General features: G+C 44.2%; 1 protein-coding gene across 1 annotated transcript in view; it reads left to right on the top strand.

Annotated features, from left to right (window-relative positions):
• The first annotated feature begins 5,281 nt into the window (after positions 1-5,281).
• TGM7 (transglutaminase 7) overlaps positions 5,282-19,688 on the top strand; it is a 30,381-nt gene continuing 15,974 nt past the window's right edge. Inside the window, exon 1 of the mRNA XM_050798179.1 lies at positions 5,282-5,387. Coding sequence (XP_050654136.1) covers positions 5,282-5,387 — 106 coding nt within the window. The remainder of the gene's footprint in view (positions 5,388-19,688) is intronic.

The raw sequence follows: 19,688 nt of genomic DNA, 5'->3' as shown, positions 1-19,688 counted from the left end.
CTAGAATCGGATAATCCTCATCTCATAAGCCTATCCCCTGAAACGCCTCCTCATGCCACCTCCCCTTACTTGGCATCCTAGTTGCTGGTACTATACCCAGTTCCCAAAGTACGTGATGCTGTTTCATGCCTCCATTCTTTTACTCACAGTGTTCTTCCTGTCTGGACTGTCTGGATTCTTAATATTGCTTCTCCTATCCCACTTCCAAGCCATCCCAACCTTGTTCATGCAATTCTTATCTGATTTTCAAAGCTTATTTTTGGGGCCTGGAAACAGTGGCTTGTGCTTATAATTCTAGCACTTTGGGAGCACAACGAGGTAGGTTCCCTTGAGCTCAGAAGTTTGAGACCAGCCTGGGCAACATAGGGAGACCCCCGTCTCTACAAAGAATAAAAAAATTAGCCAAGAGCTGTGGTGCCTGACTGTAGTCCCAGCTACTTGGGAGGATCCCTTGAGCCCTGGAGGTCAAGGCTACAGTGAGCTGTGATGGCACCACTGCACTCCAGCCTGGGCAACAGAGCGAGACCCTGTCTCAAAAATAAAAAGCAAAGTTTCCCTTTGGAAAGGATTTCCTGATTCGAACCCTCCCCACTTTCAGGCTGGGATAGGTTGCCCTTCTTTTGTATTGCTGTAACACCTTATAAATATCATCCAGACTGCGTTTGTCATATTTTTGTTTCGTCTGTGTTTTAGTCTGTCTTCTCACTTCAGACCAAAGTTCCTTCGTAGCAGGAATAGTATCTTTGGAATTCATCTTTGTATTCCTAGTACCCAGCACTCTATAAACACTTTAACTGAACAAGAGTCTCTCCTTATGGGTGTTTACCTTCTTAAAGCCAGGCCTTTCTCATGCCCTTTCACTGTAACAAATTCTGTACCACTGGCTTCCTGGGGAAGGATAGGGAAAGATAAGGTAGCACCAGAGAGCAATAATACAGTAACATCCAAAAAACTCACAAGCTTTTGTCATGCAAACCTGTGCCCTTGGTCATAAACTCAGAGAATCAGCCAGCACCTTTAGAACAGAGCTGTGATTGTACACAACTGCTTTCTGGAACCCCATTCTCAGCCCTGCTGCTTCCTTCATCTCCCACTGAGACATCTGGGTGGTGGGGGCAAGTAACCACATAGACAGCAATTTTTTATCATTTTAGTAGAAGACTGGTATAGAAATTGCATTTTAACTACTAAGATCCACTCCATTATGACTTCAACCAGCATCCTACTTTCTAGCCTAGACTTTTTCAGTTTTGGTAAGACATGCCTGTGGCCATTTTGGTTTCAGCTGACCACCTAGACTCACACCAGTGTTAATTTAACTCTACGGATTCAGCTAGAACACATAGCAGCTCAGGGTTTCTGCATCCTGCTATGTGTTAGCCTACAGTTCAGTTAAAAACACTTGTTGCTATTTATTGTGTAAGTCCTATGATCATGTCCTCTCTGAAGATGAGGAAACCGAGGCTTAGAGGAGGGATATAACTTGTTCCTGGACACAGACAAAGCAAGACAGGATTCAAACTCGGGATTGAGAATCCTGTAGTAATTCAAGTGTGAAGACAGCTTGGAGGCTTGGACCAAATCCAGAGGACACACTAAACTAATCTTCCTGGTAAGAAACACCACCACATCTTTTTTTTTTTTTTTTTTTTTTCCCACTGGAGTTTCACTCTTGTCGCCCAGGCTGGAGTGCAGTGGCGCCATCTCAGCACACTACAACCTCTGCCTCCCGGGTTCAAGTGATTCTCCTGCCTCGGCCTCCTGAGTAGCTGGGATTATAGGCGCCCAACACCACGCCTGGCTAATTTTTGTATTTTTAGTAGAGACAGGGTTTCATCATGTTGGCCAGGCTGGTCTCAAACTCCTGACCTCAGGTGATCCACCCGCCTCAGCTTCCCAAAGTGCTGGGATTACAGGGGTGAGCCACCGTGCCCGGCCACCATCACATCTTATAGACCTAACTGGAAGAGTCAAGATGGCACTTGAAGGAAGTAGCTCTGAGAATGTGCTGCTGGTCAGACTGGCCATACCGGCAGCGTTGACTCTGCCCCTGAAATGGCAAAACTCCTTTCTCCACATCGCCAACCCTGCAACCTGAGACCAATTTCTGTTGACTTTGAGAACGAAGCCTTACATAACCCTTTGCTGCCTCTACTTCTTTTACAGGCCCATGATTTCACGCCACACTGAAATCAAATAATCAAGGCATTGGTTTCTGTCACAGCAGTTAAACACAAATCATTAAGGGGAACCATTGTCCTTTTGTCCAGAACAACCAGCCAAGCATGAGACTATGAAAGAAATGTGTGCTCTTTCCTGGGACTGGTGTAGTACAGGCAGCCGCCCCAGGTGCCCAGTCCATAGCTCAACTGGAAAACTAACTGGGATGATTTTCTGTAGAGATGGGATCTCATTTTGTTGCCCAGGCTGGTCTTGAACTCCTGGGGTCAAGTGGTCCTCCTGCCTCTGCCTCCCAAAGTGCTGGGATTATAGATGCGAACCACCATGCCTAGCTAGAGAACACATTTTAGAGCCTGGATGCACCATGGGGTGACTTAAGAGAAGTCTGGGGACAAACTGCTAGAGATTAAATTAATCTGGAAGTCATTCTGTCACCTAGAAACTTTGCTACTGTTCTGCCAACTGACTTACAAACCAGACTCCCTTTCGCATTTCATTTCATATTTATAATCTCTTTTGCTGTAGGTCAAAAGTTAAGAGTGAGCACTAACTTTTAGATCCTGGGATAACCACCCCCATGGAAGAAGTGACATCTGTCCTGATATCAGACTCTGCTGGGAGGCTTTTTTTTTTTTTTTTTTTTTTTTTTTTGAGACAGGGTCTCACCGTGTTGCCCAGGTTGGAGTGCAGTGATGCGGTCATTGCTCACTGCAGCCTCCAACTCCTGGGCTCAAGGGATCCTCCCACCCAGCCTCCGAAGTAGCTGGAACTACAGGCACAAGCCACCATGCCTGGCATGGGAGGCATCTTCTTTACCCCTTCTCGAGACCACAGGAACTTGTCATTTTCAGGGGGACTGAATGAATCTCTGGCTTACAGCTGAGTGGAAATAGCTGCTGTTTTGAACCTTGGAAACTTGCTTAATGGTTACACTCAGCACCTTACCTACCTCAGCCTTGAAATGTTGCTGAAACCACAGAATACTCTGGGACCCCTCGTCTCATTCTTAAACACTGTCCAGATGTTTTCTCTCAGGATATTGTGTTTGCAAGGAAATGGAGCTTCCCATTCCCCTCCCTCTGATGAACATCCCAACTTTCTGCCTTCACAGGAACTTTATTTTACTGATTCGTTTGTAGTTATTTATGGGGTCATAAATGGTGGGTCAGGGGAAAAGATGGAGGCTCAAGAGAAGGAGACCAAGATGTAAAAGTAGTGAAGCTCTTCCCTGACCCCAAGCCAACACCCGTCAGGAGCCGAAACCATCTCTCATTCAGGACTTCTGGTGAAAGTGTTGAAACAATGGCTTAGCCATGTAGCCATCCTTAAATCCCCGTCTGGCCCCTTGCCTAGGTGCAGGGTTTCATCAACCACACCCCGCTTTAATGATTTTTCCCCAAAGTGTATTCCAACCAATGAGAGTGCACGCCGGAATAATCATTAACAATACCACAGTCTGACGCAGTATGATCTCAACCTGGTGTCCTGTCAGATTCTGAATAAACTTTCCATCACCCATCCTGATTAGTCTTCCTTTGGTTTAAAACTTGTTCAGGGAGTTGCTCGGGCTCATTCCATATGTGAGCTGAACCTTCCCGAAACAACAGGCACAGGTGGAGTCCTAGGGCCTGTGTTAGGAATTTGGAAGCCACGGAACCATGGGATGTGAACCAGGGAAGGACACTTCCCAGCTTTCTGTCTTGTAAGAGATCAGAGAGGGTACTTCCCTGGGGCTGTTAAGGGAACTCACTTCTGTCACTAAATAAACTTTAGAATGCACAGTGCTGACCATGTGATAAGCAGCGAGGTCCCGCATCAGCCCTGTCATTAGCATGAGGACCAATTTGAAGTTGCTGCTTTCTAGGCCCACTGCATCTCACAAGATGCATCTCTTTTAGCTCAAAGCCCCACAGCTGCTCATTGTACCTGTGCCTCTGCTGCTCCAGAGGATGGCTATGTCTTTGAGATATTCTCCAAAGGAATTCTCCAAGAAAGTATTCCACAGGCTAGGATAGGGTATCCCACAAAAACCACATTTCTTATACTACCATACTATCATCCTAAACATACCTTTCTAATTTGATAAAAATCTGTTTAATTCTATCTGCAGAGCCTGGAACAATGCCTGACACATGACAGGTACTCTTTAAATCTTGGTGCAATGAATAAATGAAATGTATGCAGACTATGGGAGTATTTATCAAGGACATCTTCCAGGAGAGAGGGACGTGTCAGCCAGAGCCCTGAAGAAAGAGGAGTAGTTAGCTAGGAGAACAAAGCAGGGGAGAACATCTTAAGGAGAGGCACATGAGAAGGATTTAGACCGGGAGAAAACAGGGGTGCCCAGGGAACCAGAAGAACTCAGAGGAAACCCCACAAAGCTGGTGGCATCTGGTCCTTTCCTTCTCCTCTGCTTCTCTCTCCTCTCTCCTCCCACAACAACCTCATTCCACTCACACTGCTGCCGTTTTCCTCCTTCAGATCAACCCCCACTTCCTGCCTCAGGGCCTTTGAACTTACTCTTTCCTCTCCCCCATTTTCAAAAGACTATTTTTTCTTGTCACTTAGCCTCAGATCAATATCACCACCCTAGGGAGACCTTTCTCGACCACCCAATCTAAAGTAGCATCTTGCCACCCCAAGTATTGTCTCTTTCATGCCCTTGCTGGCTTCTTTCTTTTTTAGAGCAGTTATCTCCATCTGAGCATATCTTGTCTATTTATCCATTTTCTTGTCCATTGATTATCTCCCATGACTAAAATGTGAGTTCCACGAGGGCAGAGACCCCACTAGTTTTGTTTACCACTGTTTCCTCAGCACCTGGCACAGAGGCTTAGCAGATAAACATTGAATGAATGAATGGCTGTGGCAGGGAGAGAATAAGGAAAAGGAAAGCAGAGGCCAGATCATGCAGAGCTTTGGGGGTCATACTGTACCTTTTGGATCTTATTTTAAGGAGAATAAGAAGACATGGAAGAGTTTAAGCAGGTGACTTATCTGACAATCTTTGCTTTTTTAAAAGATCATTCTGGCTGTTGTGTGGTATATGAATCATATAGGACCAAAATGCAGCACTGTGAGGCATAGACCAGGTGAGGCGATGGCGGCCTGGCCAGCTGGAGGGTGGGAAGGAGATGGAAAAAAGGAGAGGGAATCAGATTATGTGCAGCCTGAAGAACGAACAGAGTTTGATTATAGCATAATTGGTAGGTTTAACACATCTAAAGAAAGAAGGAAATCATGTTTGGCCAGACAAAATTCATGGTAGCAGAATTAGGCATTAACCTCTACCCCAGGTTTTGGGTATAGAAGCTGGGCAGAACTCTTCCATTACTCTTCCTCCATCATATTCAAGGGGCAGAAGTGTCCTAGAAAAAAAGGGATTGGGGGATCAATCATGATTACTCTTCTTTGATACACTTTGATATTTAGTTATTAAAAGAAGTTTGGGCTGGGCGCGGTGGCTCAAGCCTGTAATCCTAGCACTTTGGGAGGCCAAGACGGGCGGATCACGAGGTCAGGAGATCGAGACCATCCTGGCTAACACGGTGAAACCCCGTCTCTACTAAAAATACAAGAAAATTAGCCGGGCGAGGTGGCAGGTGCCTGTAGTCCCAGCTACTCGGGAGGCTGAGGCAGGAGAATGGTGTGAACCCCGGGGGGCGGAGCTTGCAGTGAGCCGAGATCGCGCCACTGCACTCCAGCCTGGGGCACAGAGCAAGACTCCGTCTCAAAAAAAAAAAAAAAAAAAAAAAAAAAAGAAGTTTGATGACCTGGGATGGTCCAGACTGAGGTCAGACAGGCAGGTGAGGGCAAGATGGGCATGGCTCACCACGAGGAAGGGGTCTTCTGAATGGGAACCTAAGGCTCAGCAGCAGGGGCTCAGGAGCTGATCCTAGGTGGAGGTTGTGGCTGATCTCATTATCCCCTCCTGCACCACCCTCCTGGCTATATAGCTGAAGGCCTTTGTAATCCTCCCAGGATTGTAGTCAAGGACATCTAGCCTGGTAGAGCCAGTCCACCTATCCTTGAAGAGTGCTCGTGAGTTTTCATTCTCCAAGCAGGCACCAGCTGGCGTGAAAGCAGAACTGATTTGTGGAGGAAAATAAGCTACCATGGGGATTCTCTAGGACTTCTGGGGAGGGGACCCTGGGAAATACTCAACTTCCAGCTAATTTCATAGGGGAAGAATTGTTGGTGGTGTAATTCAGGTAGCCTAGAAAGTCAGCTTTATTTTGTAGATGGCCCCGCCTGTTCAGGTGGGATCATCTGAGTGACAGACAGAAGACAGGGAATCTAGTGGGGAAGACAAATGATACAAATGACTATTTGGAGTCTGATGAGTTTTGTGAAGGAGAATTGCAGTGCTCCAAGAGAGGAAATATGGGGACTTTGGCTAGCTAGGGAAAGTGTCTGTGAGGAAGTGGCATTTCAATTGAGTTTGAAGAGAGGGCAGAAAGAATGACCAGGAAGGGGGATGGCGTGGGGAAAGATGTTAATTTGGGAATTTGGCGACTGGGAAAACAAAAGATCAGCAAGCTAACGAGAGGGAGAGTTGCAGGCAATGTGGCTGGGGGAAATGGTTAGGGTAAAATAAGGTGGCACAACCTGTGGACTCTGCTAACATTTTGGACTCTGGAGCAATGCAAGCTATTGGTAAGTTTTAGGCAGGGGTGTGACCCAATCAGTTTAGGCCAAATATGTTTTCACTGCCTTAACAATAATCAAGCCAAGAGCACTGAAAAGAATGAATGAGAATGAGGCTGGACTCTGGACTATGACAAATTCTCCCTGGCTATGAATGCCTCTTTGGGTAGCTTAGCAGCAAGTCTTGACATAAGTTTTTTTTTTTTTTTTTTTTTTTGAGATGGAGTCTCGCTCTGTCGCTCAAGCTGGAGTGCAGTGGTGCGATCTCAGCTCACTGCAAGCTCCGCCTCCTGGGTTCATGCCATTCTCCTGCCTCAGCCTCCCGAGTAGCTGAGACTACAGGCGCCCACCACCACGCCCTGCTAATTTTTGTATTTTCAATAGAGACGGGGTTTCACCATGTTAGCCAGGATGGTCTCGATCTCCTGACCTCGTGATCTGCCTACCTCGGCCTCCCAAAGTGCTGGGATTACAGGCGTGAGCTACTGCACCTGGCCGCAAGTGGCTTTTTTACCACTTTCAGGCTTCTACATGCTCTCATAAACATCTATTTGATTCTTAAAAGCAAGCCTGTGAAGTAAGCTTTGCTATTAGCCCCATTTTACATGAGAGGAAATTGAGACTCAGTGAGAATAACTTGCTTAAGGTCAAATCAAAGTACTAAAACTCAGAGAGTCAGAGAAATCTTCAACCAGGCTCTCTAACTCAGAAACCTGTGCTCTGTCCATTTGGCCACACAACCTTCAAATAGAGGTTCTAAACAACTAAGGCAGTTTTGTAATATTTACAAGGATGAGTAAAACATAAAATCAACTGGGAATGGAAGGGTGGAGTGAATGTATTGAATTTAAAGTGACTGCTGGATCTTCAAGTGGAGAAGCCAGTAGACACACACGAGGGCGTGGAACCAGGAAAGGATTATAGTATGTCTATATTTACTTTGGAGTTAAAGGTCCTCAGAGCACACTGTCCTGTTGCTGAACAAATCTGGGGGATTCATGAACCCAGCAGAGCTTGGTCTGTTATCAACACAGAGATGATTCTCTAGTACAAGACCCTTTTTGTTCTGGAAACTAAATTTAAAACTTGTCTATATCAGGCATTTTTCTTATAGGGAAAATTTAGAGCAAATGGCATATATGTGATCAACTAAAAACGTGATTTATAATGTCATGAGGGGTACTGATTAAAAATTAATCAATTGATCATTACTTAATTTAAAAATGAGTGGCCCAACAGAGCTGATTACTAGAATACCACATAGGAATGACAGTAATGTATAAGACGCCAAAGGAGGGTGGTGGTATGAAAATGCTAGGGGTAATAAAAATCAATTTGATCAGTGATGTTTAGGTTTTCAAGCAAATTACCCATAGCCATAAAACTCTAATATCTGAAAGCAGTGTAGGAAAAACAGCATTGATATTGCATGTCTGAATCTCTCAAGCCTCTGATGCTTTTTCTCCCTATTGAAAACAATTGCTTTATAAAGTGAGTTTTTGCTTTATAAAGTGAGTTTTTGCTTTATAAAGTGAGTTGCTGCAGGGAGTCCTGTTCCAATTTCAGATGAAGTCCTAGCCGTCTCCGTTTTCCCCACTTTGCTCCTGTGTGCCTTTGACCTGGCAGTGAGAATGCCTTTCTCACTCCATCTCTCTTCTCTAAAATCCTCTTCATCCTCCAGTGGAACGTCACAGATCACAATGCCTTTCTGGAGCTCCTCCCTAGAACTCCTCTGTCATTTTGAGCAAGCCACTCAGGGCAGTTTCCTTTGTAGAGTGTGTGTGTACGTGTGTGTGAGAGAGAGAGAGTGTGTGTGTGAGTGTATGTGTGAGAGTGTGTGTGTGAGAGACAGCAAGAGTGTGTGTGTGTGTGTGTGTGAGAGAGAGAGAGTGTGTGTGTGTGTGCGCGTGTGTGTGTGTGTGTGTTTTATGAGATGGAGTCTCGCTCTGTCACCCAGGCTGGAGTACACTGGCACAATGTCGGCTCACAGCAACCTACAGCTCCCGGGTTTAAGTGATTCTCGTGCCTCAGTCTCCCAAGTAGCTGGGACTACAAGCGTCCACCATCACACCTGGCTAATTTTTGTATTTTTAGTAGAGATGGAGTTTTGCCAGATTGACCAGGCTGGTCTCAAACTCCTGGCCTCAAGTGATGTGCCCGCCTCAGCCTCCCAAAGTGCTGGGATTGCAGGCATGAGCCAACGCACCTGGCTGTCTCTGTGTGTTTCTTATCTCCACCAATAGAGTCTAAGCTCCTTGGGGTTAAAGATCAGCTCATGCTTTGTGTGCCTTAAAACTTCTAATATGGTGCCTCCAACATTACAGTCATTCAAGGCTTGTAAACTGAATGAAGAAAGGAAGGAATGAAAGTAGAAGTGGAAATTCAGATACTCAGTCCCATGGTGAGGTCCTTAGGATTGACCAAATGGAATTTCTCCAGTTAACCTGGATAATAATATTGTGGTTACTTTTATTTTTGACATAGAGAAGTATCTTCCCATCTAAGCCCTCAAATAAAAACTGAAGGGTTGAAATAAATAAATAATACATGAGATGTGAAAGCTTATTTTCATAAGGCAAAATTCATTACATCAATAAAGCTCTATTTTTAAGTAGAATGGCAAATTGTTTTATATGGAAATTCTCACTTAAAAAAAATCCTGTCTTTGAGTTATAGTATGACCGTAGCTAGGGAAAAAACCCACCTGTGCACAGACAGAAAACAGGAATGAAATGTATCAAAATGTATACCCTTCTCTATCATTAAAAAAAATTCTGTGTTCAGGGGCCAGGTGTGGTGGCTCACGCCTGTAACCCCAGCACTTTGGGAGGCTGAGGTGGACGGATCACTTGAGGTCAGGAGTTCAAAACCAGCCTGGTCAACATGGTGAAACCCCGTCTCTACTAAAAATACAAAAATTAGCTGGGTGTGGTGGTGCAGGCCTGTGGTCCCAGCTACTCGAGAGGCTGAGGCAGGAGAATCAGTTGAACCTGGGAGGCGGAGGTACAGTGAGCAGAGATTGCACCACTACACTCCAGCCTAGGTGACAGAGCAAGACTCTGTCTCAAAAACAAAAACAAAAACAAAACCAATTCTATGTTCAAAATATCTTTAATTTATGAATTAGAACTCTTACTATGAAAAAAAGTTGTTTTAAAAACATCTGCCTTCCTCAAAAGAGCATATATTTCTACTATAAAAGATTCTTGGCACCAGTAATCAGGTATTTTTCTGAGCCAAGGCACAGCAATTTTAACAAAATAAAGTCCACAGGGTGCCCAGTGAACACCGGGTAATTAGTGAGTTTAATGTGTTCACCTGACCATCATTTCGTGAAAACACTCGACATATTAAAAGAGGCAGAGGATGTGACCGAAAGCTTTGGTTACAATAGATGTAGGAATTTGTGATGAATGAATCACACAGATTAACTCAGGGAATTAGGAAGCTCTTACATACGTTTGACAATAATTAGTAAATGTGTAAGTAGCTTTAATTTTTTTCTGTCTGCAGCACTTTTTCTTTGACCAAACTAAGTTCCTCCTCCAGGAGTGCTGAATGGGCACTTCTCTCTTTAAACTTTGAATCTGGGAAACACATAGACACATGTCTAAATATCCTGCCACGATCTTCCTATTCCTTTTCTTTCTTTCTCTTTAAAAAAAAATGGTTTTTTTCCTCCCTAATTAAAAACATCTTACACTCCCACTGTGGAATTTTTAAAAAATTCAGTAAAATATATTTTAAAAAACCACACATTTACAATCTCACTGCTCTTAGCCAGTTTGTTACATTTTCTTCCATCTTTTAAAAATGGATCTATCTGCATAAATAACATTTTTTACACTGTTAAAACTACACTGTTTTTTAAGAAATTATTTTATTTTTAATTGACATGTAATATTGTACATATTTATGAGGTACAGAGTGACATTCTGATGTATATTGATACGTGTATACAATGTATAATGATCAAATCAGGGTAATCAGCATATCCATCATCTCAAATATTGATCATTTCTTTGTGTTGGGAATACTCAAAAACCTCTCTTCTAGCTATTTGAAAATATGCAATAAATTCTTATTAAATATAATCACCCTGCAGTGTTAAAGAGCAGTAGAACCTAGTTTTCCTATCTAGTTGTAATTTTGTATCCCTTAACCAACCTCTCTTTATCCCCGCTCCCACCCACACTTCCCAGCCTCTAAGCACCACAATTCTGCTCTCTGCTTCTCTGATCTCAACTTCTTCAGGTCCCACATATGAGTGAGAACAACTGCACTGTTTTCCTATCCTACTTTTTCCCTCCAGTTAATATCACATTATGGGCGTTTTTCTTGTCACTGGAAACTTTGTCAACTCCATTTTTAATCAGCAGCATTAATAATTCACCATTTCAGTGTGCCTTGTTTTTCTTCAAGATGCAAAGCTCTCTGGGTCCTGATGGGCTGTGCAAACCTTTCTTCATGACTCTTTTTCTATGACCTTCCTCATAGCTCTTTCTTACCCAACACCCATATGGTCAGGGGAAGCCAGACCGAGCTGGCTTAGATCGAATTGGATCCCAGGACTTTAGGTGACAGAAGCACAAGGGAACAGCTTCAAGCCAAGCTTTGCCATCCACATCACCTGGGAGTCTTCTCAGCTCAAAAAGGAGGCCACAGAAACAAATCCCTCAGCACATTTTTACAAGGCTTAAGTCAGAAGCTCCTTTCCTTATACTAAGATGCACCTGGAACAACGGGAAATTTAAGAGGAGTGGGAGGAGGAGGAAGTGGCAGCCCCACCTGACTCAGGGATGGAAGGGAAGGTTCTAGTAGGGTGACTGTAAATGCTCAAGAGGCAATTAGATCTCGAATAGTACTGGTGACTAGTTGAAGGGCTTTGACCGACAGGAGAAGGAGGGAGATGGATCAGGGTGAGTACTGGGAATCGAGTTACCTTTTTGGAGGCACTAAGCCAAGAGAGGGGAAAAGTTTGGAGAGGGTAGAGGATGTAGGGAAGCAGCAGGAGAGCCTGAATTGATGCTTGGTGGCTCATTGTGCAGTTTGGCTCCTTCTCACTTCTCCATCTGCATTTGGACCTTGGGGCACAAATCCTACTGCCATTCATTTTCTTTTCTGAAGCTGTGAACAGCCTGTTATTTAAAACCTTAGGGGTTGAAATGGCCTTGGGAAGTCTGAGGAGCCTCAAAAAGAGCTTGGCCCCTGCCACCAGGTGTCCTTGGGTGCTTGTGAGGCTATTTCTATGGCCAACTCTGAAGCTGTGGGAGGACCCCGCTCAGACCCTAGACCTCTCCCTTGTCCAGCTTCTCCCTGACTCTCAGGGCCTCACTGAGAGCTGCTGCCCCGACCCCTGAGCTCAGGCCCCTTTTTCGATCCCTTCAGAACCCTGCCCACTCCTCTGCTGGGAGTGAGAAGAACAGGCCCCCGCAGGCTGGGCTGGCCTGCCCTGCCCGACACACGGGGCCTGCCATGGAGGGCACTAAACATGGGTCATGTATTTCTTTTCTTCTTTTTTTTTGAGATGAAGTCTCCCTTTGTTGCCCAGGCTGGTGTGCAATGGCGTGATCTCGGTTCACTGCATCCACCGCCTCCTGGGTTCAAGGGATTCTCCTGCCTCAGCCTCCTGAGTAGCTGGTATTATAGGTGCCAGCCACCACACATGGCTAATTTTTGTATTTTTAGTAGAGACAGGGTTTCGCCATGTTGGTCAGGCTGGTCTTGAACTCTTGACCTCAGGTGACCCACCCACCTCGACATCCCAAAGTGCTGGGATTACAGGCGTGAGCCACCGCACCCGGCCATGTATGTCTTAAAATAATGTTCTAAAGCATGTATCATGTTCTAATGGCCAGGCACTGTGTCTCACACTGGGCACGGTGGCTTACCCAGCACTTTGGGAGGCCAAGGCAAGTGGATCTCTTGAGCTCAGGAGTTCTAGACCAGCCTGTCCAACATGGTGAGAACCTGTCTCTACTAAAAATGCAAAACTTAGCCGGGTGTGGTGGCACACGTCTGTAGTTCCAGCTACTCGGAGGGCTGAGGCGGGAGGATTGCATGAGCCTGGGAGGTCAAAGCTACAGTGATCTGAGATCGCACCACTGCACTCCAGCCTGGGAGAAAAAGGTGAGATTCTGTCTCAAACAAACAAAAATAAAAATAGAGAGATAAATGGTTTTTAAATGCAAGCCAGAGTTTGATAGAGAAGGCTCAAGAAGCTCGTCATGTGCTAGATTCCAGGGTACTTTAGTGCTAGAGTTTAGCATACCTTTTCTCCTTGGCTATCCTCAACTAGAATAAGTTTAAAACAGTTATATTATCTTTTAAAACTGCATACTTTAATTAAACAACGAATACACAAAATATATACTTATTATAAAAAGCTGAAAGTTCACACAGTATTTTAAAAAGCTCGAGTTTCCTTTTACATACCTATATACTTTCACTCCTGCTCCCTTCCCATAGGAAAGCCCCATTAGCAATTTGATCAACTGCCTCCAAATAACACTAGATTACCTAAAATGGTTTGTTTTGCACAAACAGATTATATATATTATTTGATGACCTGCTTTTTAAAAACAATCACATATCTTAAAAATCTTTCCATGTCAGTGCATATTGGTCTATCAAAAATTTGTAATTATTGTAATTTTCCATTCCGGGCATATAAGCACAATTTCTTTAATGAATTTATTAATTTGCTTAGTTTGTTACTATCTCCTATTGGTGGCAATTTAGATTGTTTCTAATATTTTACTTTTACAAACAATGCTGCAATGATCTCCCTGTTGATATAACTTTGTATATGTGTGTAAATATTTTTTATAAGTAAGATTTCTAAAAGAACAACTGTTGGAGTGAAGCAATATCCACCTGAAGTTTTGATGGATGTCAACTGATTGTCTCTAAAATGTCCATATGAATTTACACTCCCACCATCAGTATATGAGACAGTCCATTTCCATAGGCCCTCAGCAAAGTAGGTTATCGTTATTCATTTAAATATTTTTGAATGGATCAAAGACGAATCTCATGATTGTTTTAGCTTGCATTTCTTGCTATTATTATAGCAACACTGTCTTCTTAACATTTATAGCCATTTTTCTATATTATGAGTAGCAATGCTCTGTTGCCTAAGAGGCAAAAGACCTAAGACTTTAACTTGTGCAGCCAGCTGGAGAACACTTTCTCCGGCCAGCAGCTATTTGAATTGCTGGGTACTGGGTGTAAATAATCGAACAATATAGTTAATCATGTAGACACCACTAAATGAAAATAATGTTTCAAGGAAATACCGTAGTAGTAAGTGATTAACTGAATAATAAGGGGTTCAGAGTCCGGGAAATTGCAGAACAGGGCGACAGATCGAGTGGGTCCTGGAGCTGGTTCTGTCCCGACCTGTTGAGCTGCCTGAGGGCTTGTGCCCTCCTTGACATCTTAGACTGAGGAGGCTGAGAGGGAGCTGTGCTTTTTGTTGTGTTCTTTGGATCCTTAGGGCTCTGCAGAGAAGCCTGGGGGTGGGGAGAACCCCTGCCCGGTTCTCCTACTAGAGAAGTTCCTCTTAAGTCTTTTATTATGTTTTCATTTGAAGAAAGCACAATATTCACTTACTTGGAAAAAAAAAGTTTGAAAACCTTCAGACCAATACCACAAGCCAGAAGTTAAGAACTAGGTTCTGGAGTCAAACTGTCTAGGTTTAAATGCCAATTGTGCCACTTAATTAAGTAGGTGACACTGGGCAAGTTAATTAACTTTGCCGATCATCTTCCTACTTACCTGTAACATGGGGCTGATAATATCAAATTGGGTAGTTACAGGGATAGCAGGAGATGATGCATATAAAGACTGGAGTTCCATAACACTTAGTATTAACTAGATATTCAACTGGTGTTGCAAGTGAGAACATCCCGTATGTTCTGAGATGCTTGGGAAGAATTTTGTGGAGAAGTGGCTGCTGGGTTTTGTTTGAAGAATGGGTACAATGGAGACACAAAGACATTAGGGAAGGGGCAGGGGCTGTCAGAGGTAGATGTGAGTATGGTCTATTTGGAGGCCATAGTACAAGTGAAGCAGTTTATTTATGGGCTAGTGGGAGATAAGATTGGAGAGATATGTTGGGACCACATTGTGAAGGGCTTGGAATGCTTGGCTAAGGAGTTTGGACTGGAACTTTTAAGTAAGACATTTTTATTCTTGCACACTAAAAGAGGCACAGAACATGGCAGTAATCTCCTATAGGAATCTCTTCATATGCTCTCACACAGATTATACTCTTTCACATTTTGTAAGAAGGGAAGAAATAAAAAGAATAAAGTATATGTAAAAGTCCTAAAAATGGACAATAATAATGCGAAGTGGAAAGAGAAAAGAAGCTAGAATAAATGCAGAAACAAAGACAGAAGAACGGAAGGAGCTGAGTCCGCCTGGCGCTTTGTGGCAGGTGCCAGCTCTGTGCCAGCTGCACAGGATAGAATTTGTCCTTTGTTGTCTCCACCTAGAGCGTTCCAGCCTCACCACTAACCTGACTACCTGGGACTTTGTTGGCAGTTGATTCCTTTAACTGACCCCGTTCTTCATCCACCCTAGCTGGGGCCTTAGGAAGCCCTGCAATTCAAAATATTTCAATAAGTATTTATTAGCCTGCCATATGCCCAGGGATGCCAGCCCTTTGCACACATATGGTGATCCTTCTTTTCCTCTTACCGACACCTGTGTTTAGGTCCTCATGAGCCTTTGGCTTAGATCGTTGTGATAGGGTTCTCGCTGCCCTTCCCACCCTTGTCTTCTTCCCCTTTGGTCTGGGCTAAATGCCACAGTTGAATTAATCCTAAAGTACAGCTTTGATCCTGCCACTCCTGCTCGAAAGCCTGCCTTTAATCAAAGTAGCACTTTCCCCTCAACACAAAAGGAATACCTGTTCAAAGTAAAAGCTTGGGAAACGCCAAAAAACCTAAAGAAAATTTCCATCATTTCACCACCTAAACATAATCTGTACATACTAATTTTTAGTCTTTTAAAGAAATCTTCCTTTCTAATGTCTTGTGAATTACCTCTCTCTAATCTTTGCTCATTTTTTTGGCTGCTGTTGGTGCCCTCTTTGTTGGAATCCAGTTGGAATCATCAAATGAGAGGAATCAAGTGTATGTAGCCAGCTCCTACTGTAAGATATGTGGGTTGCACTGAACATTTTTATGCTTAATTTTTCTACACAAATTATTATTTTTTAATTTAAAAAATCCTAGACGAGAAGTTCATGGGTCAAAGGCATTTATGTTTTAAGGTTTTCTTTTATATTTATTTATTTATTTATGATGGAATCTTGCTTTGTCATCAGGCTGGAGTGCAGTGGCCCCATCTTGGCTCACTGCAACCTCTGCCTCCCAGGTTCAAGCAATTTTTCTGCCTCAGCCTCCCAAGTAGCTGGGACTACAGGCACCTGCCACCATGCCCAGCTAATTTTTGTATTTTCAGTAGAGATGAGGTTTCACCATGTTGGCCAGGATGGTCTTGATCTCTTTTTTTTTTTTTTTTTTTTTTTTTTTGAGACGGAGTCTCGCTCTGCCGCCCAGGCTGGAGTGCAGTGGCCAGATCTCGGCTCACTGCAAGCTCCGCCTCCAGGGTTTACGCCATTCTCCTGCCTCAGCCTCCCGAGTAGCTGGGACTACAGGCGCCCGCCACCTCGCCCGGCTAGTTTCTTGTATTTTTTAGTAGAGACGGGGTTTCACCGTGTCAGCCAGGATGGTCTCGATCTCCTGACCTCGTGATCCGCCCGTCTCGGCCTCCCAAAGTGCTGGGATTACAGGCTTGAGCCACCGCGCCCGGCCTAGTCTTGATCTCTTGACGTTGTGATCCACCCGCCTCGGCCTCCCAAAGTGCTGGGATTACAGCTGTGAGCCACTGCGCCCGGCCTGTCTCCTTTTTCTTAAAAGGCTGATAATACATTAGGATAAATTTTGATCCTTTTATACCCTTGTCTTTGTATTAGTCAAATAAGTACCAGGAGTCTTGTGGCTGGGGCTTAACTCTCCTCTTACTCCACATGTCATTAACTCCAGTGGGATTGTGGCCAAGTCAAGAAGACCTTGTGGGTGCTGACTAACTGCTTCTGCTTGATTTCCTGCTTTGTTGAGACTCTTCCTGATCCTCTTGGCTTTCTTTTCCTGCTTTTGAAAGCCTTCCTTTTGTTTTCTTAAGTCATTGTCTCTTTGACATGAGAAGCACTTCAGTGGAGTGCAACAAAAAAGAAAACCTGAGTGTCCAATGGAGAATGAGCTTTCTCCATGCCACTGCAACCTTGGGCCTCTGGAGAAGACATCTTCCTTCCTCCTCCTCTCCTTTCTTTCCCAAACTAAGATAAACCTGGCTCAGGGGAAAATTGAGTTGGCTGTCCCTAGGAACTATGCTTTGAGCTACAAACAGCAGCCAGGAAAAGGCTACCCTGAGTCCTGTTTCCTCCTGTGTGTTCCTGTCTCTTTTGGATCTACGATCATTCAGGGTGGGAGCTGTGTATGGGAAGGAGAGGCTTTCTGTGAAGGCTCAGTGGTCCTGCTATGAAAACTTTAGGCCCCTTAGGAGCAAATAAGAGGCAACCAGTTTCCAACCAGATTGAGGCCAGCTGCTTTCTGACTTTGTGTGTGTGTGTGTGTGTGACAGAGTCTCGCTCTGTCGCCCAGGCTGGGGTGCAGTGGCGCGATCTCGGCTCACTACAACCACTGCCTCCCGGGTTCACGCCATTCTCCTGCCTCAGCTTCCCGAGTAGCTGGGATTACAGGCGCCGCCACCTCGCCTGGCTAATTTTTTATATTTTTAGTAGAGACGGGGTTTCACCGTGTTAGCCAAGATGGTCTCGATCTCCTGACCTCTTGATCCGCCTGCCTCTGCCTCCCAAAGTGCTGGGATTACAGGCATGAGCCACCGCGCCCGGCTGCTTTCTGACTTTTAACTATGATCCATGATTTATATCATGACCCAGCTACACATAAAATTGTCCTTGTTCTTCCTATGTGTGACGCATTGTATGTTTTCTATTCCATTCCATTTTTCTTATTACTGGCTCCTCTCTCTAAATTGATTTCACAAACTACTAAATGAGTTGGACCTGAAGTTTAAAAACTGCTGTTGAATGACCAAAAGGGATCTGTCTTAGATCTTTCTCTGAATTTTCTGGTTCCAATAACATATCTATTTAAGTGCCCCAAAACATCAAAAGGCTTAACAACTTTGTACCAATTCATCCAGTAATTCACCTTTGTTGAATCTACCTTACAAAGATTGTTGTTAAGAGACGGATCAAGGGATCATTGTGCATATTCTGTTTGTAGCCAGACATTTGGCACATTTATGGAAAAGATGAAAACTGGATTTGATTTTAGATTGTGAAGGAAATTTAAAAACATTGACTTCATCTTTATTCAAAGATTAGATTTGGTTAAAGCAGTTGAATAACTATGCCCAAAAATTATTATTATTATTTTTTTGAGACAGAGTCTCGCTCTGTCACCCAGGCTGGAGTGCAATGGCGCGATCTTGGCTCACTGCAACCTCTACCTCCTGGGCTCAAGCAATTCTCCCGTCTCAGCCTCCCAAGAAGCTGGGATTACAGGCGCTCACCACCAGGCCTGGCTAATTTTTGTGTTTTAGTAGACGCGGGGTTTCACCATGTTGGCCAGGCTGGTCTCGAACTCCTGACCTCAAGTGATTCACCCACCTCGGCCTCCCAAAGTGCTGGGATTACAGTTGAGCCACAGTGCCTGGCCCCAAAGAGTATTTCTTAATGGCTCAGTGTTAACATGGAGGAAAGAGCTGATGATACACCACTGGCCTCGAACTTAGGCTCTAATACTTAGAAACATCTTATTACTGATTACTTAGATGAAGACTGGAAGATAGTTTAGCCAGTCTAGAGATGGAAAAGTAAAATATTTGGGTCAAAAAATCAGAATCTATCCACCTGGGCAACATAGGGAGATGCCGTCTCTACAAAATATAAAAAAAATATATTGTGACGCATGGTAGCGCACAAGTGTGGTCCAACCTACTTGGGAAGCTGAGATGGGAGGATCACTTGAGCCCAGAATGAAGGCTGAGGCTGCAGTGAGCCAGAAGCATGCCATTGCACTCCAGCCTGGGATGCAGAGTGAGACCCTGTCTCAAAAAAAAAAAAAAAAAAAGGGGGGGGATCCAGATGGGTAGGAAAGATGCAAAAACATTAAGAACCTCTGCGGAAGTTCAAAATGCACGAAAACTGGCTGGGAACAAACATGAGTTTTTCCTTTAGGATGCTGCTTAGCAGCCTCTTTTCCCAGTAAAAAATGTCTTCAGACATTGCCAAATGTCCTCCAGGGCACAGAATTTCCCCTGTTGAGAACCACTGAGGTAAACTGATGTACTACTAGAGGAAAGACCTAATGAACTTTTGTCGACAGTAAATGCAATCTAAACATTGCCAGCAAAGGTCGCAAAAGAAATGCAATCCAAGAACGCATGATTCCTAACAGTAAGAGTAACTAATAATGACTGCTCACGCTGTACCTGGCACAATGCCAAGGTCCTTCTATAGGCATCCTCACTTGACGCCCACATGACCTATAAGGTAGGAATATAATTGTCTCCATTTTTCAGATGAGGACACCGATGTCTAGGGACATTAAGTGACTTGCTTGAGGTCTCACAGCCCAGGTGATAGACCTGAAGCTGTGTCAGTCCTAGAGCCTGCCCACTGCCCACTATGCAATGAGAGTTTCACAACCATATACCAGGTGCGCACACACAGGAAGCAGGCAGTGCCCTCCTCATAGACCTAAAAATGGCTGAGAAGTCAGACGTAAGTTACAAATGACCCAGAGAGTCTCCAGAAT

The sequence above is a fragment of the Macaca thibetana genome, chromosome 7 (genome assembly GCF_024542745.1).
Source record: "Macaca thibetana thibetana isolate TM-01 chromosome 7, ASM2454274v1, whole genome shotgun sequence".
NCBI lineage: Eukaryota > Metazoa > Chordata > Mammalia > Primates > Cercopithecidae > Macaca > Macaca thibetana.
This window is presented reverse-complemented; position numbering and strand designations above follow the sequence as displayed.